Raw genomic sequence first — 26,142 nt, forward strand, 5'->3', positions numbered from 1 at the left:
ATCATTGTATATTTTGTCTGTCACTCCTCTGCGACATGCTTGTTGATGGCCTGCAGCTGGCTGCTCTGGGGAGGGGAGGGACGGGGAGCGGCCTCACCCCGCTCCTTGGCCAGCCAGCCGGCCGCTCCTCAGCTCTGACCTGTGCTCGCTCACCCTCGACTTCTCCACCAAGCCCCCAGGCTGGGCATCCTTGCTGGGGTTTCTGTTTACATCCATCCAAAATGTCTTGACAAGTCATTTCTATTGTTAAGAACACACCAAGTTCATAGAACTGCTTTAAAAAATGGAAGCAATGAATTCTTTATGCAATAACAGGGTCCGAATCTCATTATTAACATCTTGCAATTCCACCGTTTCAGGCTTGTGTTTCAAAGCAGCATGACTTATGAAAAGCCTTGTTGTCCTGGTGAAGCTGACCAGACTTGCTTAATCTTAGATAGCTTTCAGTGAAAATTATATATGAAAATATGAAAAAATACAAACAAAAATTTAAAACATTTCTCCCCCAGTGATGCTCACATGAAAAATGCACGCTACTTTTATACCTTTTTTCCCCACATTAAAATTGACTTAAAATGCTCATTCTTTTGGAAAGATCAAGATATGTCCTTTTAAAGAGAGAGAGTAGAAAGGAATATGGAAATTTTTTTAAAGCTTTCTCTATTAAATCTGAAGTGGTGGGAATGCAATTACTTTATTTTTCTTTCATTAATATTTGTTATTAAAAAGTAACAAATGAAAAATAAAAACCATGTTTTGATAATAATGTAAAACTCGCCCCTGACGTCGTATTTTTCTTTAATATATGGTTGTATGAGCTACACATGGACAGTCGGTGACAAATCTAATGGATTTAGTTGCTGGAACTCGACTTGTCCCTGATCAGTAGTCTGTTAACGAAAGTTTATAACTGAAAAGGTTTCCAAACGGCAGCAGCTAAAAAACACGAAGAGCTGGCAATTTTTTTGTCAGTTCCACCCAAGCCCAGCCGTCGGCCCGCCAGGCTCCGGCCAGTCCTCCTCGGAAATGCCCTGCGCCGCACCCCGGGGACAGCGCCGCCCGGCCGGGCGCTCTCCTCCCGCAGGGGGCACGGCGCGCGCTCTCTCCTTCCAGCGACACGACCACGGTCACACGCAGCGTAAGAAACCACCCCCGCCGGCCCCCTCGGAGCAGCCCGAAGACCACGGTCAAGGTCACTGGGCCCCGACGGACAGCGCTCGCCCGGCCTCTGCGGCTTCGCGGCCTCCCCGCGCTCGCGGGCGCGTGTGCGCGTGCGCGCGTGCGCGGTCCCGGCTTTCCTCCCTCGGCAGCCCCGCCCACCCCAGGCCCCGTGCAGCGGCCCCCTTGGCCACGCGACCCCCGTTCCGCCGTCCGCCAGCTCGGGCCCGGCGAGCGAAAAGAGACCGCGAACCGGCTCCTCACCGCCCGGACTGGACAGGGACGGCGCCTCCCCTCGGGGCGGCACCTTCGGCCCGAGGGGCGGGGCCAGAGGACGGGGGCGGGGCAAAGGGGGCGGGGTCTGCGCTAACGGGCTCTGAGGGGTCGTCGCGCCCTGGGCCGAGCGCGCTGAGGAGAAGCGGCGTTGTTGGCCTCCGCGCGGCGGGCCGCTGTCCAGGCGCGAGGAGCGGCCGGGTGTGGGGCGCCCCCGGGAGCAGCGCGAGCCGAGGCTCAGGTGACGTCCGCGCCCTGAGGCGGTGGGTCCCGCGCGGCTGAGGGCGGGGCTCGGGCTGCCCGCGGGGCGGCGCGGCAGTGGCGAAGGCGCGGCCCGAGAGCAGCCGCCCGCGGGCGGCCCCGCCGGAGTCCCCCGCCGCCGCTGGAGCGCGCGTGCGGGTCCCCGCAGCGCGGCCCGGCCCCTCGGGGCCCCGGGGAGGGCGCGGGGAGTGAGCCCGCGGGGCCCGCGGTGTGCCGGGCGGTCGCAGCAGGCGCCCGCGAGGTGGCAGGCGGAGGGCGGCTGCCCTTCGCTGCGAGGCGGGGCGGGCGCTTTCCTCCGACTCCGCAGGCGGCGTTTAGTTGGAAGCCGTGAGCTGCCGGGCAGGTGGCGGACGGACGGTCGCCGTGTCCGCCGCAGATGCCGGGGGTCGGGAGGGCCGGCGGGGGCCCGAGGCGCCGGGGAGCCTGCCCGGGGGAGCGCGAGGGGTCCCGTGCGAGGCAAGGAGAGCGCCGTCGGGCAGAGGCGCCGAGGGGGGGGCGCCCCGGGCTCCAGCCCCGCGCCGGCACGCAGGCCCCCGGGAGCAGAGCCCGCGGCCCCAGCAGGGCTTTCCCCGGGGGCGGCGCCGCAGGGACGGGCCGGGGGCCGGACCCGCCTGGGTTCAGGGACCCCAGCGAGGAGCGCCCCGAGGGGGGCTGGCCACATCGGACGGGGCGCTGGGCCAGACGGGAGGTCGCCCGCCAAAGCAGGGGAGGGCCCAGCGCGCAGGAGGGGACCTGGGGGGGGGCCTAGATGGTGAGCTGGGCAGACCGCCGCGGCAAACCCGGTGCCCGTCACTTCGCGCCCTCCTCACGGCGGGTATCCGCAGCTGACCGCCCGCTGCCGCCACGGTCCCCGAAGCGGCTGGTCCCACCACCGCCCCTCCGTTCCTCCATCCTCGGAAGGACCCGAGTCGGCGGCCTCGGGGCACACACGGCCGCCCCCGCACGCGGCTGCGGGGCTCCTGCTTGGCCGACCAACTCCCAGCCCTGCCGCGGCCCCGATGCAGGGCCAGACGGACACACGCCAGACGCAGCCCGCGCGAGGTGAATGCACGAAGTAGGCGCGAGCCAGGCCGTGAGGGGCTCCGAGTGAGCAGTGACTGCGCGCCGCTGGAGAGGGAGGAAGAGATTCATTTGAAATGCACTTGGGAAGTGGAAGCGGTGGGTTGCTCATAAATGGTGTGATCTCTGTATCACCATATTGAGCTCCTCATTCCGTGTTAATTTGTATTTCTCAAAATGTCCCAGTAGAAACGCAATTTGTCATTTGTGTGTGTGTGTGTGGCAAGACACTGAAGTACATGACCGTATATTTTAAATAATAGTAGAAACTGAGGGAACTTCAAAGAGTTCATGTAACATCACAAGTCAGTGACCAAACCACCAAGAGATGTTAAGGAATAAAATGGGGAACTCATTTAGTGGGTAGACAGGTTGTGTGTTTACACAAAACCCAACTACTGAATAGGTCATGTTCTAACCTCAAGTGTCTGGTAATCAACAGGCTCTCAATAAATGTTTGAGTGGGTGGATGAATGAATGAATCAGTCAGTGATGGTTTGGCAAGTATTTCAGAGACTAAAATTGCAGAGTGAGCCAGATGAGATCAGGCCAAACTTTGAGTGAAAAACTTAACAGTTTAAGAAGAACAGTTGTTTCTTCTGGCACAGAAGGCCTCAGATGCAGAAACCGCAGCACTGGATAGGAATGAAAAGCACTGGTTTCATCTTTTGAGAGTTGCAGATGTCTATGCACTTTATATACATCGTTTCAGATTCTCACAACAGTCCTGAAGTGAATAAGTCCATATTTTATGGATGAAGAGAGTAAAGCTCAGTAATGTCCAAACCCTCCACCATAAACGAGTGGTGCTGGAATTCAAAATCCTATTTGACTGACTGTACAGGCTCCCTGAAACACGTGTTACGGGACACGTCCTGAGAGCGAAGCCTCTCACAAATAGAGGCCATGTGTTATAAAGTGAAGTCTAGTAAATAAATCATCTAGTTTGGTGTAGCTGACAACTGTTACTACACTAAACATTTTTAGTGATGATATTGAGGGACAAGACAACATTTCACTCATTTGGTATTTACTGAGTGGTTTTTATGTGTAATACAGGAAAAAAAAGCATTGAAATACAGAAAAATATAAGACTCCATCTCTGCCCTCATGGAGCTTACCATCCAGATACAAGGTTAAAATCATGACCTGTCCCCACACAGTGTAACAAAATCATGGTTTGAAGTATTTACAATAGAGTTTTGCCATATTTTCAAAAGTTGGCTCTATGCTAATATTTAAATCTGCAGGTATCCCATTGAATCATCTCTCATCTGAAACTCTAAATTTACAGGGTGTACAAAAATTTCTAAATTATATACATCTTTGGAAAGTGAAAGTTAAAAATTGAAACCTAACTATACCATTAAAAATTATAAAAAGACATTTGAACCATGTTTTTTGCAGGTTGAATGTGTATTAATTTACATTTTACTGTTATAATAAAACCTTTCTCAAAAGAATGAGTAAAATATCCAGTGCTTTCCTAAATAAATTCTTTTTTTTAATCTTGGAATTTTTCATGGTTTATTTCAGTTATTTAGTTTATCCATCTAAATTACGTTTTCTACAATGCAGGTAAAAGAATGGCAAACTCCTTTGCATCGAAGACCTTCACTGCACTTTCAGAGCTGCATCCAAATATGGCTAATCTAGTAGGTTTCAGTTATGCAGTGGTGGGGTGGCTCTCTAATGAAACTATGTGGTCATGTTACGCTGTGTCAATGCTGTCTGTGCATTTGACACATGATTGTATGATTGATAAGTGTAGAGATACTCATTGCATTAGTATACTGTTAGATATTAAGTACCTTTAAACTTCTGTGATTTTTATGCCAGCTAAATGGAAATTGGTCTTTACTTTGTCTATAGTCAATTGTAGATATGACTATCGATTGTTTAAAATGATCAAAAGTTAGTTTGTATTACTTTAATTAAATATTAAATAACAGCTCAAAATTAGCATTGTAAAATCAAAACATTTTTGTTGAGCATTGTCTATCCTCTAATAAAAATTTCCAAGTTATAGTGTTAAATTCCTGTCATTATGCTAATTTTATGATATAAAGGTACACAATAGGTGTATTTCTGAAGTGACCATGTGAATATTCAGTTTTGGGGAGGGGTTGTGTGGGAATTCAATCATTTCAGATACACCAAGACTGCTATTTATTTAAAAGAAGTCAAGCTGAAATTATAAGGTGAAGAACTGACTGTAGAGCAGTTACCATGTACCCCTGAAGCAGTCTGCTATTACATTTGGCATTTGTGAATCAGACTTCTTATAAATTTACATGTAACTTTAATAATTTGCAATGGAAATGTTAGTCATGATAAAAGTAATTATTGCGTTATTGTTTTTCTTGAAAGGAAAACTGTTTGCTATTTGCCTCTTGAGTTAGAAAGTTTTGCTCAGTGTTTCCATTAGTGGTGTTTTCCCAACAAAATTCAGTGAGATCTTCATGTATGTGGAATTTAAGAAATGGTAGCAGTATGCCTAAATGTAATGAGACATTAGGACTCATTACATGTAGGCCAATAGCTCAGCTAGGACTCAGTAGTTTTAAAACCTTGAGCATATTTTAAATATAACAGATTATTGCAAGGTTAAAATCAGTTGCTAGAATTAGTAGTATAAGTTTTGGGTTATCCTTTCAGAAAAAGGTAGTTTCTTAAAGCACTTTTTTAATATTTAATTTTTCTTTGGTGGTCACTAAAAAGAACGTTAAAATTTTAAGACAATGTTAATATCTTTAAGGTTTGAGAGCTAGGACTTTAGAGCTTAGATTTATTAGCAACAATATACAAGTTTTGTTACAATCTAATTTGTATTACTGTCCAACATGTTTGGATTAAGAAACTAGGAAATTTTATGTGGATTGTTAGAAAACCCTATGTAAAAGAAAGCTTTGAAGACCATGGCAGATTAAATTCCATTATACATGTGCTCTGAGTGAATTCTGTAAGGGCTGATAGTGTAGGGCAATTACTGTTCTCCATCTAGTGACTGAAAATAAAGTAAAAACATACTAAGTATTAAATGATTTTGTTTGTAATAGCAGTTAACTGTCTTATTACTTTATATTGTTCCTTGTGGAATTGAACATTCATGAAGTTCTTTTAGATGTTTGTCTGGAATAAATACATTTAAATGGTTCCTAGTCAAAAATGTTTGTTAGAGCCAATAAAATATAACAAGTCCATGAAATTAAATTTACCATCTACATCTGTATTTAATATTAGTCTTCTATAACCTTTATGTTTTTCAGAAAATAATCGGTATAGTTATTGGGAAAACAGATGTCAAAGGCTTTCCAGACAGAAAAAGTTGAGTTCCATTTAACTCTTTGCTTCATTTTTCATCAGCTGTGGCTTATGACTACACTAAAGTATATTTAAGTGATTAAATTTTCCATGCCTGTTTAACTCCTGAAGAGCAATGGCCGTGTTCTCAGTTGTATGGTAAAGTACTCAGTTTAAGACCATATGTGTTAGGACATTAAAATAATTTTCATGATTTTATTCAATGTTTCTTAAACATAATTTTAAGCTTTATATATTCAATGCCAAAATAGTTGAAATGGCCACCTCATTAATGTGTATCAATGTGTATTTATTGAATACCTCCACTGGTTAAAGCCCTGTGTAAAGGTAAGATGGAGATAAATTGCAGTCTCATTATCATCTTTAGATATCACAGTGTCCGAGCATCATATGACCTTGGAGCTAAGTTGGGTTCAGTCATGGAGCAGTCTGAGATCAGCCCTATGTACAGCTGTGAAATCGGGATAGGTAAAGCTGGTGTGAGAATTAAATGAGCTCGTGCATGTCAGGGTGTGTGATGTGTAGTAAGAATTCCATGTTAACTGTCACTTTCAGCCATGAGATACAGCTACACAGGTAAATCTCAAGACAGAAAGTGATAAAGAGGAAAGTTTTCCAGCAGGGATGTGTCATGCTAGAGGCATGTTGAACTGGAGAAGCATGGTGGCAGCATCTGTGTATTTACCCAAACAACCAGAAAAAATGCAGTGAAAGAAAATCTTCCATACAAGGACTGTGGTTAACTTTGGCTTTGGTGGTTCTTAACTGAGTTGCTTGAACTGTGCAAGAGTTTTGGGACTATGGAAATGTAATCCAAGTATGAAATTGAATTTTAAAAATCAACTCACCTTCAGATAGTTCTAGTTGACATGCAAAGATACAATATTGAATGCCAAACTAGCAAATCACTATGACTAGCTTCTAAAGTGTCAGTGCTGTTTGTTAAAGGTTACAGTGTAAGTAACTTGAAGGAATCAGAGCTCTAGTCATCCAGTCAATCATTTTGGCAGAAGACGTTAATTTTGTTTGAATCACCTGGGTAATTGTGGCTCTGTTATTTGACTCCTGGTACAGTGACAGGCAGCTTTATTTTATTTCATACACTGTTCTATTACTTCTGAGGTGAATAACAAATGTCATGTCCACCCATACTTGTGTCTTCACTTCATAATAATTGATTAGGTCAGAATTATCATTTGAATAGTTTGAGATAGTCTATATGCCTGTTTTCTAAGCTTTAGAAGGAATACCTTAAAATACAAAAATTAGAAAAAGGTCAATGTTTAAATACTTGCTAAAATTACAGCAGTGAGATACAATTCTCATTCATCAGACTGTGAGGCAAGGGGACCATTCTGTGGTGTTTGACTACTTTTTTATAATACATGCACAGTATTCCTTTTTTGGAGAAGATATGTTTAGTGACTATAAAAAACATTACACATACAAAATATTAATATATTTTCATTAAAAATTCAAGTAGCACAGACGGTCCTGGAATTCTTCATTCAGCCCCAACTCCTCCCATTTCAGTCCCCCCACAGAGGTAAACATTGTAACAGTTCATCAGATATCTATAATTTGCATAGTCATGTTAGGTAAGTCCTATTACTTTTTTAATTAGCAAAAACAGCAAAGAAAGTTCATTTTGAAAAGAATGTACTTGCTGACCCCTAGTGGTGTGATTTAGTAACACATTTATTTTGAAATAATTTAGACCAGAATTATGACTTAGGTTAAAACAGTTTTACAGTGACAGAGAAATGGATAATCTGAGATAACATCTGGATGGTTCAAGCCTATGTGTTGTTCCCTCCAAATAAACAGATAATTGGGTGATGGTCAATAAATTATTATAGCATTTATATCTGAGATACTGGTTTATACCATGTGTTTGAATATTTTATCGTCATCATAATCATATTCAAAACTAAACAAAGTTTTCATGTGAAAAATAAAAGCTTTGGCTTTCCGTTAGACATTGGATCAGAAAGGTACACTTGCAGCTTCACCATCCGAGACTCGCCGACCCATTTTGTGAATGCAGCATCCTGGGGCAGCGAAGACTACATAAGATCACTTTCTGACAGCTTCAGGGTTGGCGACTGTGGTAAGCTGGTACTGATTCTCTAATTTTTTTAGTTAAAGTATCATTAATATACTACTTATGTTGGTTTCAAATGTACATCACAGTGATTCAACAGTCCCCGTGATCAACTTATATTGTGATTGCCCCCTAGCCCCCTACCCCTGCGCCCATCCCAACCCCTGCCCCTTGGTGACCACTAGTCACTTCTCAGTGTCTAGGGGTTTACTGCTGTTTTGTTCCTTCTGTTTTGCTTTGTTTTTATATTCCACAAACAACTGAAATCATATGGTAATTTGTCTTTCTCTGCCCGATTGATTCTTGACGTGTCTCTATGATGGTATTGTTGCTGTGATAGGTTCGTGGTGACTGCACTGAGGGAGCCGACGTGAAGTAAGACAGTTCCTAACTGTGTCAGCACTGACCTCTACCAGATAAAAGTCAAGTGCTAAGAGCATAACACAAGGCATTTAGCATCACTTGGAAGCATACAAACGTGATAGTCACATATTTTTACGAGGTAGCTTTACAATCTTTGGTTTAGTTCATACTTCAGTTTGCATCAATCCCTGTTTTGCTGTAACTTATCTTTCTGTAAACATGATAGGGCTGCCAAACAGATTTTGATAAGGGTGATATTTGAATTTTTAATATGATTTTAAGAAACTTTATTTAAAAGTTAAGTCTAAAATAACAAATCTTCTGCATCCTTTGCCCACCCAAATACCCCTCTGGTGGTACAGTATAGTGTAATAAAAAGAACAAGGACTTCAGAGACAGACGATCTGGAGTCAAATCCTCCTTCCAACGTTTATTTACATCACAGCTTTGAGAAAATGTCTTAATCTTGTTGTGCCTTGACTATGAATTATACCCTGTAGATGCCTGTGAATGCTAAATTCCTGTGCCTGAGATAAAATGTAGAATTCAGTCACTCATAGATGACAGCTGTACCCTCACACGGGGAACAAGCACATATACCAGCTTTCTTTCGTGGGAGAGAAAAGTGGGGGAAGAGCAAGGCAGATTCTTCAGCCACTCCTCCCGTATTGTACCATCGAGCAGCTACATAGCACCTCCCTAGAAGCAGAGCCCAGGAGGATTTTTGTGCCAACGATTTGCTGAGGGAGAGCTCTCAGGAGCAGCCTGTAAGGACGGGGCTGGGAGAAGAAGGTCTGACATAGACCATAAGGAAAGGGAAACCCTAAAATGTTAAATCACAAAGCTGGCAAGTTGTGGAGCGCCAGTCAGAGCCCAGGTTTTGCATTGCCCTTTACCCCACCACTGCTGTTTCCGAGAGCAGCTGTGAAGTGGGTAAAGATCAATTAAAGTCTTCGTTTTCTAGAAGGGCAGGTTGTAACCAAATCAAATGTCGAGTGTCACTAGTCAATAAAGTACTGTTAATATGGGTTGTATGTTGGAATTTAAACTCAAAGCATAAGAAATGTCACCTGGGACCAAACTGATGGTTGTGTCTCAGGACCCATTTCTTGCAGTGACACCAGGCGGTGGGGGTGAGGGTCATATGACGCCAATGCAGCGGTTACGGACAGCCCTGTAAGGTCCCTTGTTGTCCACACTTGTTTTTTATTTATCCTGTTGCTTCTTTGTAATCGCATCATACTTTTTCCCTGATTCAGTGGTAATTGAAAATCCCCTGATCCAAAGAAAGGAATTAGAAAGAGAAGAAAAATTCAGCCCTGAAACTCCTAGGTAAATATCTATTTAGTGCAGAGATTACCAATCTTTGTGCTAGAATGATCATTATTAAATTAATTATTAAATTAAATTTAAAATATGCTTAGTTTTGTGTCAGATTAGCAGAGAGTTTACCGCTCTCTATGTAAGATCTTTCTAATAGAATACTTAACCTGGAAGTATTCTATTAGAAAATCATTGTCTCTTTAAGCTTGTCTCTTAAAGGTGTGTACTTCAGTTTGAAAATTAGGGGTTTATTTCTTCCTCATAATATTTATCATATTTCCCTAATAATTTATGTTGACATAGGATCACATGAAAAGATGGCTTTGTTTTTAATACTTTTATTATTTTCATTCTTAGCTTTACAGATATTTGGCTCTAGTCACATTAAAGCTGAACAATGAGAAGAAAAGAAATTTTGGAAGGGGTGTATATATATAAATATATATTTCATACCAAGGTGTAACTCTGCTCACACCCTCACTATCTTAGTTCAGGCTCCCTAGAAGCAGAGCCCAGGAGGATTTTTGTGCCAGTGATGTGCTGAGGGAGAGCTCTCAGGAGCAGCCTGTAAGGACAGGGCTGGGAGAAGCTTAGCAAAGACCCAGGAGGGAGCTCTGGGGCCTGAGTGGCCCCTCAGAGCGGCAGCCTGGAAGGAGTGTCACCTCCTCGCACCGCCCCTTTCTATTCGGTGGTGGTAGCGCTTGCTGTCCATCCCTAGGCCCATGCCCTGCGCTGTCACCACTGTGACCGTGACAGCCATCGCTCTCTGAGACAGTCTGGCTAGTTGTTTTCATCTGTCTCCCTCTCACGCCTGTGCCTCTGCCAAATCAAGAGCTGCCTGTCTTCCCCACTGCATCTCTGGGCCCAGATTCAGGTCTGGCTCCTGATAGGCTCTCAGTAAATGTTTGTGTGATGGGTGGAGGGAGGGAGGGAAGAGCATTTGTGGCAGATGGAACAAACACGAAACCTCCTAGCCTTTTCCAGAACAGTTAGTAATAGGTTGAACCATATGAAACTGCTGACGTTGACTGTTTTTCATCTTAAAATGTCAATTTCATAGCCTCCTAGTGTGCTATGGCTGGAGTACAGGGCCAGGGCAGGAGAGGAACAGAAGCTTGAGAGAGAAGCAGATACTTGGCAGACAGCTTTGCCTGTTGCACCTACTTCATTGTTCAGTGAGGGCTAGTCCAGAAGGGCTTCAAGCTGGGAAATAATACATTCATATTTGTGGTTTAGGAAGATCCCTTTGCCAGCTGAGGAGGGTGGACCTTAGGGGAATGAAGCTTAGGAGACAAAGCAATAGTTGGGGTGAGAAGTGATGAGTTAAACACTTAAAGCAGCAGCAGGGGAAGGAGGGGCGGAGGCCCAGACTAGAGGCCTGGGGAGTCTCTATGGAGGGGACTTGGGAGTTGGTCAGCTGGACAGGAAGCAGTGCCTCAGTTCGTGTGGAGTGTGTACATGTGGTGCATCTACCCCTCTAGAGCGCCAAGAAGTGAAACAGTCCTCGCTCGGAAGTACACAGGCAGTGGGCGTCAGCGGGCTCCGGGCGACGAGCCCCGACTATCCCCCGCTTTACTGAAGCTCAGAGTCTCGGCCAGGCTGGCCAGCTGTCGTCAGCACGCTTAGAACTCGGCACAAATTGGTCCTCAAATATTTCCTTAATGAAAGTACATTTTGAGCAAAAAATGTTACCCTTTCCAACATTTCTATGAGTGAAAAGTATAAATTTTATTATTAGAGTCTAAATTGCAGCCAAAAAATAATTTAACTGCAAACCTGAAAGTATTCTATTAGAAAACTATTTGATATTAACTTTTTTTATGTGTTTTTGGAATTTAGTGACTATAAGCTGCTGCTCAGTGAGAATCACTCAATAGTAAAACTTTGCTCCAGTTATGAAGTGGATACCAAGTTGCTTTCTTTGATACATTTACCTGTTAAAGAGTCTCGTGACTATTATTCATTGGGTGACATTGTTGCAAATGAACACGGTCTGGATGGGAGAATTATTAATGTGCTTGCAGCTGTGAAGTTGGTAAGTTAAAATCTCAACAAAGCTAAGCTCACTTTGGTGGGGGACATTTGATCACTTGGTTTGTGTTTGGAAAGTAGTAACCAGTTGGACTGAATTTTCCTCTGTCTCTTGGCCTGTAGTCAGCTGAATTAAGAAAATGGTACTATTTCTCATTTAAGGGAAAGTAGCATTTTATCTGTAATGATAGGCAAAATAAAATCATACCTGAATGTTAAATGCAGTGCTTACTCATAAAGATCCACTAACTATATGAAAGCCTTTCATACTTCAGTTAAACAAAGATACAGGGGGAAAGGGTAAACTCATTGAAGATCTCCATGGAGTTCACTGAAGATGTGCAAATTGAATAGACCAAGGAATGAATGCTTGTGGGCCCTCAGAGCTGTCCTTGCTGGTGGTGTGGGGAGAATCCCTAGTGTAGCATGCAGGGCCCGCGGGCCGGTAGCAGGGAAGGCAGGCCCCCGCTCCGGGGCACCAGGTGCGTTTCACCTCCCGGTGCATCAGCATCCCCCTCACTTACTTACTGACACTGCCTTTGAGCTCCACAGGGGGCAGACTAGAGCCGCTTGCCAGGGACTTGGAGGTGGACCTCAAGGGCAAAGTGTCACAAAATAAATCACATGAAGGAAGTTAAAGGGGCAAGACTGATTTCTCATTATATGGAATGATGATAGAAGATAAAAAATAGGGAATAGACTTAGGTACTTGTAATTCATGTTGAAGTAGCTATAATTCCTTTTCTATGTTACATGACTGCCTGAGACTATCCACTCTCCCCGATGTCAGGCTCCTGGTGGCAGCAGCCATGTCTGCTTTGCTCAGCACCTAGCCCCAGCCTGGCACAGTGCTTGCCCTGTGGGCACTCAGTGTAGTGCCGCATGGAGGAATAAACACTCCAGGACAATCCCGAAAAGTAGGAGAAATCAGTCTAGGTTCAATTTCAAAGGCAGGATATGATCTCTCAATTTTCCCACGATTCTATGTGACCCTTTATATTATAGTGTCATTAAGTTTCCTAAACTCAGCACGAATATAAGCAAACACCTGCAACAGCTTTTTCTATGCTCTCCCCAAGACCCTGGCACCCTCTCCGAGTAAAATGACATTACTTCCTTTTTTCATGCCTTTCTTCCCGATTTGCTTCCATTGCTCTTATGTTTCCTTGATTCACATTTTTATCTGACCTGTCCTCTCTTCCTTCTCACCCCCGCTCAGGTCTCTGCACTTTAGAACTACTCTTCCTACAGGCTCTGTGTGCCATGGTGTGGCGGGCCTCTCACACTCTGGCTGTCCTTGCCTGCAGCTTCCCCCCAGATCCTGCTCTCTTGCTGACAGACGGGGGGCTTTCTTCAGGTCCTTCCCACAGAGCCCAGCTCGGCCCGTAGATGCTGTGGTGACAGTGGCACAGGGCAGCTAGCTGACCGTCCGTGTGTGGGCCATTGCTAGGCGGTTGCTATAAGTGCCTGCTGCTCCGTGTGAGCTCCCAGGGTGGGGCAGCAGGGCTCTGAGTTCACCTCTGCCCCCCCGATCCTCTTACCACGGTGTGGATCATATCACACAGTATGTCAGCGTGCTGCCCTTACAGCCCTCACTTGGCTGTCACCACCTGACCCCTGTGAAGGCGACCAGGGAGGTACTGATGCCCAGACCTGTGCCAGCAAGATGAGGAGCCTGTGGCCCAGGGAGATTCGAGTTCATCCGGTCCCAGGCACTCCACGCTGGCCCTGTGCTGAGCTGCGGTGATACACAGCTGTTGAAAATATGCTTTCTCACTGAGTCCACACAGATGCCACCCAGGGTCTTGCCATGGAACATTTTTCTGACAAGATCCCACAGCCTTAACTTAAAGCACACCTATCTGTGTCTCTCTTCAAATTGCATAACTTACAACTTCAGCTGATATACCTAGTTTAGAGAGAGAAGATATGTGTAAATCATCAATTTGATATTGGTGATTCTTGCTATTTTGATATTTCTAATTTGTTGTTTAAAAGGTAAACATTTATGTATTTCTATCAACAAATATTTAAGTACCTCTACAACTATAGGCAAAAAATAATGATTTCCTTCAATTTCTAAGATTGGAGAGCCAAAATACTTTACAACTTCAGACCGAAGAAAAGGCCAGAGGTGTGAAGTTAAACTCTACGATGAGACGGAGTCCTCCTTTGCGATGATATGGTAACCTCGCACATCTGCTCCAGACTGTGAGATCCCTTCTCTTGTCATGGACGCAGAACATTTTGTTTTACCAGGAAGATGGTAGATTTCATATCAAGAAAGGAGTAGCAATAGGAGAGAAATGATACTTTACATCTTGCTTCTCATGTTGAGTTGTTTCAGTCTGTGCTGTAAGATTGCCTTACAATGAGACCTTTAGACAGCATAGGATTGCCTAGACGGGCTGCACTGCCGCCGGGTTATTGCTGTACTCGGTTTTATAACACATGGCAACTTACTAGGTCCCACTGGTGAGGACCAAGCCAGCACTTGTGTGGCTCCTTGGGTATTACTCTGAAGCTGGGCCACAGGGGATGGCAGAAAAGCAAGGGTTGTCACAGGCTGGGTTCCATGGGGCACCTGGTGGGTTGGACATGGGGTGGGGCTACGCGCTGAAGCACCACAGGGCACAGTAGGGTATTGTGTAGGCTGCAGATGCCTACGTACCAAAGACAGCACTGAATCTGAACCAGGCCTTTCCTCCAAGTCCCTCGAGCAGCTCATCCATTGTGGGGGCCTCTCTGTGGTCTGGGAGTCTAGAGACTTGCAGTCACTCAGTTGTAACTAGCCTGCAGTGACCAGAGTGATGAGCAAAGAAAGAGGCAGGAGCAGAAGTTGTGAGACGAATGGTGCTGGAGGAATGGCTCATCGTGTAGGTAGGTGCTGGGTGCTCGCGAGACAGACAGTGTAGCCTGCAAAACGCAGGAGCGGCCAACATCCTGAACCTGCGCCTTTGAGCACTCGGGATCGTTAACTCCAGACATTAAGACAGTCTTTTTTAGGTAAATAATGTGGTCACTGCTACTTTTTTCTCAGTTTCTCTAACTTCTTTTTAAAATATGCAGTTGGGATAATGAATCCATCCTACTTGCACAGAGCTGGATGCCACGAGAAACAGGTATCATAGTTCAATGATTGTGTTCAATATCTGTCATTTCTTATCCCGCCATGTAATAATTTTGAAATATTTTTTTCCCCAAACAGTAATATTTGCCTCAGATGTAAGAATAAGCTTTGACAAATTTCGGAACTGCATGACAGCAACTGTAATCTCAAAAACCATTATCACAACTAATCCAGGTAAAAAGCTATCTGAAATTTTGTATACCTTTGGAAATGACTATCATATATTCCAATAGTGGTGCAGTGTATTTAAGAAGGAAAACAAAGCTTGGAGTTCATTTGAATTAAAAATTTTAAATTGCTTTATATGACTTTCAAACACAATGAACTATGTCTTTGACATCTTTACTGAAGAAATGTGAAACACCAGACTCATTTTTAAAGCATTATCCCCTGTGATGACTTTTATTTTTCATTTTAATATCATTAATCTACAATTACATGAAGAACATTATGGTTACTAGACTTCCCCCTTCACTAAGTCCCCCCCACAAACCCCATTACAGTCACTGTCCATCTGCGTAGTAAGATGCTGTAAAATCACTACTTGTCTTCTCTGTGTTGCGCAGCCCTCCCCATGCCCCCCCCCACATTATACATGCTAATCGTAAGGCCCCCTTTCTTTTTCCCTGCCCTTATCCCTCCCTTCCCTCCCATCCTACCCAGTCCCTTTCCCTTTGGTAACTGTTAGTCCATTTTTGGGTTCTGTGATTCTGCTGCTGTTTTGTTCCTTCAGTTTTTCTTTGTTCTTACACTCCACATATGAGCGAAATCAGTTGGTACTTGTCTTTTTCCGCCTGGCTTATTTCACTGAGCATAATACCCTCTAGCTCCATCCACGTTGTTGCAAATGGTGGGATTTGTTTTCTTCTTACGGCTGAATGATACTCCATTGTGTATATGTACCACCTCTTCTTTATCCATTCATCTACTGATGGACACTTAGGTTGCTTCCATTTCTTGGCTATTGTAAATAGTGCAGCAATAAACATAGGGGTGCATCTGTCTTTTTCAAACTGGGCTGCTGCATTCTTAGGGTAAATTCCTAGAAGTGGAATTCCTGGGTCAAATGGTGTTTCTATTTTGAGCATTTTGAGGAACCTCCATACTGCTTTCCACAATGGTTGAACTAATTTACATTCCCACCAGCAGTGTAGGAGGGTTCCCCTTTCTCCACAGCCTTGCCAACATTTGTTGTTCGTCTTTTGGATGGTGGCCATCCTGACTGGTGTGAGGTGATACCTCATTGTGGGTTTAATTTGCATTTCTCTGATGACAAGTGATGTGGAGCATCTTTTCATGTGTCTGTTGGCATCTGAATTTCTTCTTTGGAGAAGTGTCTGTTCAGATCCTCTGCCCATTTTTTAGTTGGATTATTTGCTTTTTGTTTGTTAAGGTGTGTGAGCTCTTTATATATTTTGGATGTCAGCCCTTTATCGGATCTGTCATTTATGAATATATTCTTCCATTCTGTAGGATGCCTTTTTGTTCTATTGATGGTGTCCTTTGCTGTACAGAAGCTTTTCAGCTTGATATAGTCCCACTGGTTCATTTTTGCTTTTGTTTCCCTTGCCCGGGGAGGTATGTTCATGAAGAAGTCGCTCAAGTTTATGTCCAAGAGATTTTTGCCTATGTTTTTTTCTAAGAGTTTTATGGTTTCATGACTTACATTCAGGTCTTTGATCCATTTCAAATTTACTCTTGTGTACGGGGTTAGACAGTGATCCAGTTTCATTCTCTTGCATGTAGCTGTCCAGGTTTGCCAGCACCATCTGTTGAAGAGGCTGTCATTTCCCCATTGTATGTCCATGGCTCCTTTACCATATATTAATTGACCATATATGTTTGGGCCCTGTGACGATTTTTGAGAGATCTATTCATTGGATACCTAAATATTCACTATTTAAAAAATAAATTGGGTTCCACTACATTCAAATGACTTAGTGCTGGAGCACTGACAACACACACGTAGTGGTCAGTCCAGAGCTGTAAGTTAGATGCCCTGAAGTCCCGCTGGAGTGGTTGCTGAAAGGGGCTACAGCCTATTCCAGCATGAGACCTGGGGGGCCAGGATCTGAGGAGATGGGGGCTGGTGCCCTTAAGCATCCTGGGAGTGCCTTGTGGTGCAGATAGAACAATCAGCCCCACCTGCAGAAGAGGGTAGAAGGCTTGGAAATGGAATGATCCTTCACGATATCAGGAGGTTGAAAATATGTAATGTGTCACTTTAAACAAAGTTCACTCTGCTGGTCATTACCAAAGCATCAACAGTGAATGGGAATTCTAAAGCGATTTTATTATGTCTTTGACCAAATCATTAGCAGAATTTTTAGAACTAGAAGATGAGATGTAAAATCAAAAGACTGTTTTGCTCAACACTGGATCTTGCCGTCCACCCCGGGAATGTCCCCTGAAGGCAGCAGCGTGGGAGGCGATGCCCCTGACTCGCTCCTCACTGAGTGCTCGTCTGCGGGCCATGCTGCGCGCCGGGCACTGTTCTGGCCCGGGGGGGGGCCAGTGACGAGACGAGATTCCCTGCCCTCATGCAGCTCGCATTCTGGCTGCGGGGAGACAGATAAGCTGCCCGTGAACTATCAGTATGTGAGATGAGAACGCGGAGCAGGGTGTGTGGGGCAGGTCCCGGCCAGAGGGTGGCCAGAGAGCCCTCCCGGGGGGGCGACATCTGAGCAGAGACGCGACGAGGCGGCGGGGGGCCGACCGCGGGACCGAGCACCAGGCAGAGGGAGCCGCCAGCGCGAAGGCCGCCGCGGAGAGGCCCCCGGCCGACGGGGAGCGAGGCGTGGCCGGAGCCGACCGAACACCAGCCTGCAGCAGGAGCGAGGCCAGCGGCGTGGTGCGGACCGCAAGGGCCTCACGCCCGGTGGGAGGGCTCTGGCTTCCACTCTGCAGGGCGGGGATCGGGGTGGGGTTTAGAGCGGAGCGGGGCCATTACCCAAGTGCGAGTCGGTGGCGACCCAGCCACAGTCTCTTCTCAGCGCCGGGACGGAGTGCTGCTCTTCGATTCCTTTGTTTTTTTTGAGGGGTGTACTGTGGTTTATTATTTTTAATGATTTCTTAATGCTGATAGTTCATTATTTATTTTAATTAGTAACATCAGTGACAGAAAATCTCCATCCTTTTAGGGTAAATTTTGCTGGGAAAGTTTCTAAAAGACAGTTGGATTTGCCTGTTGGAAGTATCGTAGAACTTGACAGGATTGATTGCGTCCAAACCTCGAGTCTAAGTGAGACAGTCAGCCAGCGCTGTACGCCTGGCGCGCAGCAGTTCTGTCTGCAGTTCAGAGATGTTCCCCACCAACTCACAGATGACTATAACATGGCTTTTATTTGCCAAGTGCTAAGATGACGTAGGTCCTTTCTGGAACAAGGCAAGGCATGAGGGATTGGATGCTGGAAATATGGAGATGAAAGGCAAAACCCTGGCTCACAAGGACGTGCAATGTAGTTCTGAGAAGAACAGGGACATGACTCCTGGTGGAACGGGAGCAAGGAGGGAGAGAGGCCTGACTGCCCAGGCGAGCCGGGGCCCCAGCGCCTTCAGGACCACCTGTGGAATGTTGCAGTGGCTGAGAGAGGGTGGGGCCCAGGGCTGAGGGCATCAGAGTCACATGAGAGCCTTTTCTCAGAATTCCATTCGCACACCATCTGACTATCTCAGAGTGCCCAGATCCCAAGTTGAGGAGGAAGCCTTTCAAGTTAACTTATCTTAAAAAATATATTTTTTTTTGTCCAGAATAATCAAATCCATAGAGATTAATGGTTTCCAGAGGCTGAAGGGGGTGAAAGGATTGGGGGTGACAGCTAAGGAGTGCAGGGTCTCTTCTGAGAGTAATGATATTCTAAAATTGTTCTAAAGTTGACTGTGGTGATGGTTGCACAACTCTGTGACTGTACATAAGGCAATAAATCATACACTACAGATGTGTAAATTGGATGGTATGTGAATTATATCTCAATAAAGCTCTATTTAAAAAATATATATATATTTTCTGATTAGAAAAGAAATATATAAAAAATTCAGAAAATACATAAAAGCATAAAAAGGATCACCTAAATTCTCAATCTTATACAAGATAATATTTTTCTAACATTTAATACTATTTCTTTGATATATATTCTTCCAGATAATTTTGCATATATATACATATTTTTTTAATTAGAAGAACATTGTACCACCTAGTTTTGTAAGCTGCTTTTTGCACTTACATCTGGTATCATCTCCCCATGTCGATAGAATGCTACACCACATTGTTAATGGTTGCAGAACATTCTATTTGATTGTATCCTTATATGTGTTCAGTTTTTTACCATTACCAAAATAATTTTGGTTCATTCACAATTACTTAAAAGGTCATCAGATTGTCTTTTACTTATATATTTTCAATTTAAGATACACCAGAAGCTAACATCCTATTGAATTTCATAAGAGAAAATAAAGAAGCAAATCCTCTGGATGATGAAATTGATAGTTATTTGAAAGAATCCATCAATTGTAAGTGATCTTTAAATGTTATTTGAATTTTTAAAAGGCCAAAATTTGGGCCTGTAAAGTTTTGTTTTACATAGTAAAAGGTGCCATATTCTTATTCTGTAACTGCTTTTACAGAATTTCCAACTTTTTCAAAGGTAGTTTAAAACTTGTAGAGGTTCCTGTAACTTCTGGCAATCTGATGAGAGCTAAAAAATTGAGCTGACTCTTTTTCTTATTGATTTTTAAGACTTCTTTAGAAATTCTGGATATGAGTCCTTCGTCTCTGTTACAGATGCTTGCCTTTCCACCCTTTCAGTGGCATCTTCTAATGACCAGAAATTCTTCATCTTAATGAAGACTAATTTCTCATTCTTTTTGTTTTTTTTTTTGCTTTTATGTCCATTTGTATAATCACTTTCACTATAGCAAATATAATCTTTGTTAACTGAAGTTATCACATACTCTCATTTGAACTTTGTAACTTTTATATTTATATATAATCCTTTGGCGCTCTTAGGCTGTATGGAGAGCTGTAATAACTTATTTTCATTTTCAGTAAATACAATAGTTGATGTCTATACAGTTGAACAATTAAAGGGAAAAGCTTTGAAGAATGAAGGAAAAGCTGACCCTTTCTACGGCATCCTCTATGCTCACATTTCTGCACTGAACATTGATGGTGAACCTGCAAGAGTTGTTCGAAATAGATGGTAAGCAGCCAAATTACTTTTAGCAAATTAATTCTTATAAGAAATAAAAACCAACTATGGTTAATAAGTTTTAAGCTCTATAAAAGTTAAAGCCATTCTTTGACATAAAGGTGGTTATGTATTTGAGAGAAATATAGAAATAAAAGGTCCATATTGACATTTCCATGGCAAACTATTTAGATTCAAAGACTATAATTTCCTTTTAATGTAAAATTTAATTTACTGTGTTTCTGCAACCCTACTAATACAAAGATGTACTACTGCCAGAAACTTTTAACTGATATGGCAAACTGTTGTTTTATAATGTATCAGAAAATTATTTTGGTTATCACATCCTATAGCAGTGCAAGGGACAGCATTTAAAAATTTTCAAATTGCTTGGTGAATATGATTTCCAACCTCTCCTGTCAAAGTTAATACCTACTTGCATAGAAGGAAACCCCAGTAGATTTAGTAATCTTAGCCAAAGGATGCTTGGCAAGAAACACAGAAAATGTTATTATGAAAGTCTCAGTTTGGATTTTTGTAACTGAAATTTTTATTGCAATAGTTCTAGATACACATGGAGTTGTAAGAAATAACACAGAGCCCACGCACACTTTGTCTGGTTTCCCCCAATGGCAACATTGCAAAATGGTAATATCACATCACATAGGCAAATTATTGACATGAGTTCAATCTACTGCTTTTATTAGAATTTCCCCGGATTGACACACAGTCTTCTGTGTGTGTATTAAGTCTATATAGTTTCATCACATGTGTAGGTTTGTATATATATCACCACAGTCAAGATCCTGACCTATGGATTTTTAAAACATTTATGACTTGGTAATAAAGTTGAAAAAACTAACTTGGAGGATGCTGTGTAAGGCAAAAATAAACATAAATTTTTTTTTCAAAAATATTTCTCTAAAGTTAAAAAAAATTTACTGTCTCCCTCATTTTTCTTACATCTCTAATATCAATATTTGAGGAAAAGCACCTAAAATTTACTTTAAAAGTGACCTGTGTTTAGATAGGAAACACTATCGTCAGATTATTCCTCTACTTGAGAAATTTGAATTAGTCTCCCTAAAGTGGCAAAAGTAAGGCCAACTTCAAAAATGTGGAATAGCATGTAATTGTCGCTGAAGAGAGAAGAGCATTGTCGGTGTGAACCTGACCAGCCCTGTGGTTTTCCAGTACATGCACAGAAGACCTAGTACAGGACCATAACTGAACGCTCATCTGACCCAGGCTGTCTAGGCACAAAACTAGACACAGAACTGCCTGCCCTTAGAGCAGCAGGCCAGGGAGATAAGGTGGACTTACCTGCAATGACACGAAATAGGAGGTGACCAGATAGGGTGAGTGCTGACATGTAACGTCTGCAGCTGTTAGCAGAGGGGAGGATGCGGGGAAGGAAGGCCTCAGCAGGGAAAGGCCTGGCAGGAGGCAGGGCGGGGAGGACTGACCCCAGGGCCAGGTGGGCCAGGAGAGCTGAAGAGGAACTGCGACTTCTCTTCGGACTTTCTGTCTTGCATCCTGCACAGCGTGAGCATGCAGAGACTGCAAACTCTCACTAGACTCTGAAGTGCACAGTCTTCAAGAGATCGGATGTGTTGCCTAGGGCCTCGCATTTTATCACTGATTTTCTTTTCAGTTCAGGCTGCGGTTACACTATAAATGAAGCTTCCAGCCCTTGTACAGCTTGCAACAAAGATTCTCTGCGTCTTAAGCCCGTCCTTCCCAGCTTGGATATGCTAATTGATGTCTCTGACCACACTGGCACCCTCCACTCCTGCAGTCTGGCAGGAGGCGTCGCTGAGGAGACTTTGGGCTACTCGGTAAATAGCGCAAAGGAAAACATGTTTAGAAGTATTTCCAAACTGATCTCTCTTCCCTAAAAATACAGGTTTTGGTGAAAATTTGATAGAAATTAATACATTTGTAAAAAGGTCTCTGGAAAATCAGTCTTGGTTTAAACACATTGCTTTAATGAACAGATAATTACATGTTGTATATCCAAGTCACAACTAATATTAACTATCAGAAGTAAGGACAGAGGCCCATGGCCACTGTGGAGAACAGACAAAATGCTATGTAGTCAGGTAGCGGTGGGTAAGAGGACACATGAGGGTGATGAGGTGGCTCTCCCAGGGGAGGGTGCGGTGATGCTGCACTGGCCTAGCCGCAGGAAGTCAGTGGCCAGCTTCCCCACCACCCGCTGCCACAGGACTGCCGCAGAGGCCTAGGTGAGCTCGTGCACCTGGGCATAGGCATGCGCTCCCCTGAAGTTTACTGTTACACCTCAGTTTCAGGTGGCTTCCAAGTGTGTTCCAGGGACTCTCCTGTCCTGAGCCACATGGTCAGCTTTGAGATTCAGTTTAGAGCCTTTCTGTCCTTATTTCCTCTGTCAAGAGGATTGAGCTGTAGTAACAGAATAAAATTCTATTTCTAGTGATGAGATTGAAGTTTCATGTTGTTGTCAAGATAGTTATTTATATATACTTTGGAAATACTTGTTTGATTTTTTTTTTAACCAGGTAAATGAGTTTCTTGCAATGACTGGCGAACAGAGAACAGCATTAAAGTGGCAATTCCTTTTGGAAAGGAGCAAAATTTACTTAAAAGTTAGTGTATTTTATAGTACTATGCTATTCTATATGTTCAAACAATAAGAAAGTCCTAGAGTGTGGCCTAACAAATTGAGGGATTGGTTATTTTTAATAATAAGATAATAATGCCCCATTCCTGGGCATGCAGAAGGACTCGGCTCCCACAGACACAGTAGGAGTAGTCAGGGTTTTGCATATAGTATAAAGGAGTTACAGATGACAACAAAGAAATGTAGACCAGCAAAGAAATCAATCCACTGATGTGAATTCCAAGGCAGCACACTGGGCTTTAGAGTCACAGCTGTGGCCCGCGGCCCTGCCATGTGGCGGAGCTCCTCACTTAGGTGGGCAGTATAAGATAGCATAGCTGAATGCTGAGATGCTGGGGTACACAGACTTGGGTTCGAATCCCCGTTCGACCACCCCTCAGTTTATGTGGCCCTTCGGAGGTTATGTATGACCCCTCTAAGCCTCTAAATGCTGTGACCCTACAACTCCGCTCAGAGCAGACTCCTGTAGCACTAGCGACTCTTCAGTGCTGGAGCATCATCAATCTAGTGTTGAAGGTGCAAAAGGGGGAGTGGGACAGATTCCCTTGGTTTTTGCAAATGAGGAAAATGGGACCAAGAAATGTCACCACTTGCCCCAGGTCACAGGTGAGACGGGGCTGCACCCTACATTATTTCTCTCCTTCTATCTCGCAAATGTTTTCTCTGTTACACTCTTAAAAGTCTTCAAGCTCTTGTTTAAGTTGTCATTCTATCTGTTGACATTTACTGTACTAGAACTTAACAGTGAGAAGAATTTTAAAACACTCATAAGCACATGTTTCATCAGTAGTCCTCAATAGTATCATCTTCGGTCACATAGCCTCTAGAGAATTACAGGTCATTCTGGTGAAAAAATGCGAGCAAAGGTGGGAAACAGCATCTTAGTGTTACTATGCAAACAGTTTTGATCTCATGGATACCCTGGAAGGGTCTCTGAGAACAATGGCTCTATTCCATCTCAGCCTCATAAGCAGGTTTTCCCATTTTCCAGTAGTTTCCTTCCTTCTGGCCTCAAGCATGGCTGAATAGGTTGCAGACACGAAGTCCCCAGTGGCCTCACCAGTATTTCTAGGACTTTGGTTTGAGGCCTCTTCATTACTAGGCCGAAGGGGGAAAATCACAGAAATATACTACATCTCTTCCACCATTAACATGGGTTTACCTTCATACTGTCTTTTCCCAAATCAGAGTACATAGCTGACCCTTGAACAGTGTGAGAGTTAGGGGTGCTGACCCCCTGCACAGCTGAAAAGCCCTGTTTAAGTGTTGACTCCTCCCAAACCTTAACTACTAAGAGGCTACTGCTGATGGGAAACATAGCCAATTAACACATATTTTGTATGTTATTTGTACTATAGATGTATTTTTTTTTTATAAAGTAAGCCAGAGAAAAGAAAATACTTTTTTTTCAAATTGTTGCAAATCTCCAAAAATTTTTCCAATCTATTTATTGAGAAAAATCCAGGCATTAGCAGACCTTCCCAGTTCAATCCTGTGTTGTTCAAAGGTCAGCTGTACTCAGATCCTTGACCAACTTTGTTTTCCCTCCAAACAGAAGATTCAAGTTGATAATGAGTTTGATCAGTTTAAATTCACAGCAACTTATAGTTTCCCAGATTGATCAAATATAACAACAAATTACTCTCCAGTAAAGGGACATGGTACCTTTCCACAGAGTACATTAAAAAGGTATTGAAGGTAGATTTCACAAAGATTTTAAGCAGATATAAAAATTTTAACACAAAATGTAGTAAACATCATGAGAATAAAATACAGTTTCAATTGTTATAAATCAATTGAAACAGAACATGTAATTTTAAAAATAACAACTTATACTGCTCTGCTAAAAACAAAGTATTCCTATATATTTTGGACATTTTATGTATTTATCACATTTCAATTAAAAACAGTGGGCCAGCTGGAGGGATTTCAAAGTGAGGTATTCATTTTAATGTTGTAAAACACATGGTGATATTAGTTCAAGTCCCTTACAATCTGACATTAGTGTAAAAGAGATTTCCAAGTAGCAAAAACCTATGACTCACATAAAAAGAAGTGAACACATCAGAATTTAACTCATTAATTAATGAAGGAACCAGTAAGATGTCTTTTTAAAAACAGGCTGAAAGGAGAATTAGAAGAATAAACACAGAGGCAGACAGGATGCTGGCATGAGTTTCTTACAGATGCAAAACTGGTGTGTCCCCCAGGCAGAGTGCCCTGCATGTCACCCAGACAGAGCCCCTCAGGCTTGTGTGAGGGGATCCTTGGTATCATTGCCTGCTCTTGACACCCTGCAGTCCACAGAGGCTCGGCTAGCACAGTGGAAGGTGCAGAGCCGTGCAGTCAGGCAAGTTGGAAGGTGTTCCGGCCACCCCACACCCAAGGGGCAGCGTGCCACTGAGGGGATGCATGCTGCTTGTCCTGACTGCCCACTTCAGAGCCCTTCACAGGGTTTTCTTATTAGTCGTTGAAGTTGAAATGGCTGGCAGATGTGTCCTTCCACTGTAAATAAAATGTTGGTGAGAGTGTTTCTGTTATCTGTGAAAGGTAAGGCACCATTATTAGTAAACTTCCTCACCACATCCTTGTAGTCTGACAGATCACGTACTGCTGCAGGTTAATGGCTATCGCAACTGGTAGTGTGAACACACTTAAACCCCTTTTTTTTTGTATATGTTGGATTTGAATCCCGACTTTCCTACCTGAGAGGAATGTAATGAAGAAAGGATACAGATTTTTACAAAACCACCATCAGAAGCCAGATCTGTAATCTCTCCTCTGAACTCTGGCTGATGCGGAAAGCCTGTTGTGTTGCCTTGCAGCTTTAATTGACGTCTATGCTGCTGTGAATGAATAAACACGGCATTCTCTGTGGTTTTGCTTTCAGCTTTACATACAAGGTGAGCTTGAGAAGTAACTCTTTCTCTCTTTTTCTCTTGACAGATTTTTTTATCACCCAGAGCACGGGGTGGGTTGAGAATTAGCGTACTCTCCTGTAAGCTCGCGGATCCTATTGAAGCAAGTAGGAGCTTGTCTGCACAAGGACATGTTTAAAACCATTAAACTCTGGAAAAGTGTATGAGTTCTAACTCCCTTTAAAGTGGGAAATGAGTTTGAAAATTATGGATAAAATTGGTTTTTGTTCAAATGTGGTAAAAATGTTTCTCTAAGTTGTTTCCTCCTGGAGTTGGTTTGGGCCTAAGCCTTAAAATCTCTCTCACCCAAACTCACATCTTGGCTTTTTCTACCAGCTTTCCCTTCCCAAGCT

The 26,142-nt window shown here is 43.5% G+C and overlaps 1 protein-coding gene across 7 annotated transcripts; it reads left to right on the forward strand.

Moving 5' to 3' along the window:
- The first annotated feature begins 1,520 nt into the window (after window positions 1-1,520).
- On the forward strand, window positions 1,521-26,027 carry MEIOB (meiosis specific with OB-fold). Of its 7 annotated transcripts, none has more exons than XM_037005620.2 (15): window positions 1,521-1,672; window positions 2,697-2,850; window positions 4,330-4,406; window positions 6,021-6,078; window positions 8,054-8,185; window positions 9,802-9,874; window positions 11,705-11,900; window positions 13,981-14,081; window positions 14,966-15,018; window positions 15,105-15,200; window positions 19,434-19,535; window positions 20,071-20,224; window positions 21,867-22,050; window positions 22,750-22,836; window positions 25,818-26,027. In XM_037005620.2, the coding sequence occupies exons 2-15, from the start codon at window positions 2,829-2,831 to the stop codon at window positions 25,926-25,928; spliced, it is 1,446 nt and encodes a 481-aa protein (XP_036861515.2). In that variant the 5' UTR covers window positions 1,521-1,672; window positions 2,697-2,828; the 3' UTR covers window positions 25,929-26,027. The 7 variants fall into 7 exon arrangements, with proteins under 7 accessions (XP_036861515.2, XP_036861516.1, XP_073070465.1 ...); XM_073214364.1 differs by having other exon boundaries at window positions 1,525-1,672; window positions 2,517-2,733; XM_073214365.1 differs by having other exon boundaries at window positions 1,526-1,694.
- The last annotated feature ends 115 nt before the right edge of the window (window positions 26,028-26,142 follow it).

The sequence above is a fragment of the Manis javanica genome, chromosome 10, assembly GCF_040802235.1.
Source record: "Manis javanica isolate MJ-LG chromosome 10, MJ_LKY, whole genome shotgun sequence".
Lineage (NCBI taxonomy): Eukaryota > Metazoa > Chordata > Mammalia > Pholidota > Manidae > Manis > Manis javanica.

Bases quoted from the DNA above. Each gene is read 5' to 3' on its own strand.
- MEIOB (XM_073214364.1), top strand. From the start codon at position 2,691: ATGCAGGGCCAGACGGACACACGCCAGACGCAGCCCGCGCGAG. The intron at 14,082-14,965 runs GTAACCTCGCAC...TAAAATATGCAG, and splicing joins TCCTCCTTTGCGATGATATG to TTGGGATAATGAATCCATCC. The intron at 22,051-22,749 runs GTAAATAGCGCA...TTTTTTAACCAG, and splicing joins AGGAGACTTTGGGCTACTCG to GTAAATGAGTTTCTTGCAAT.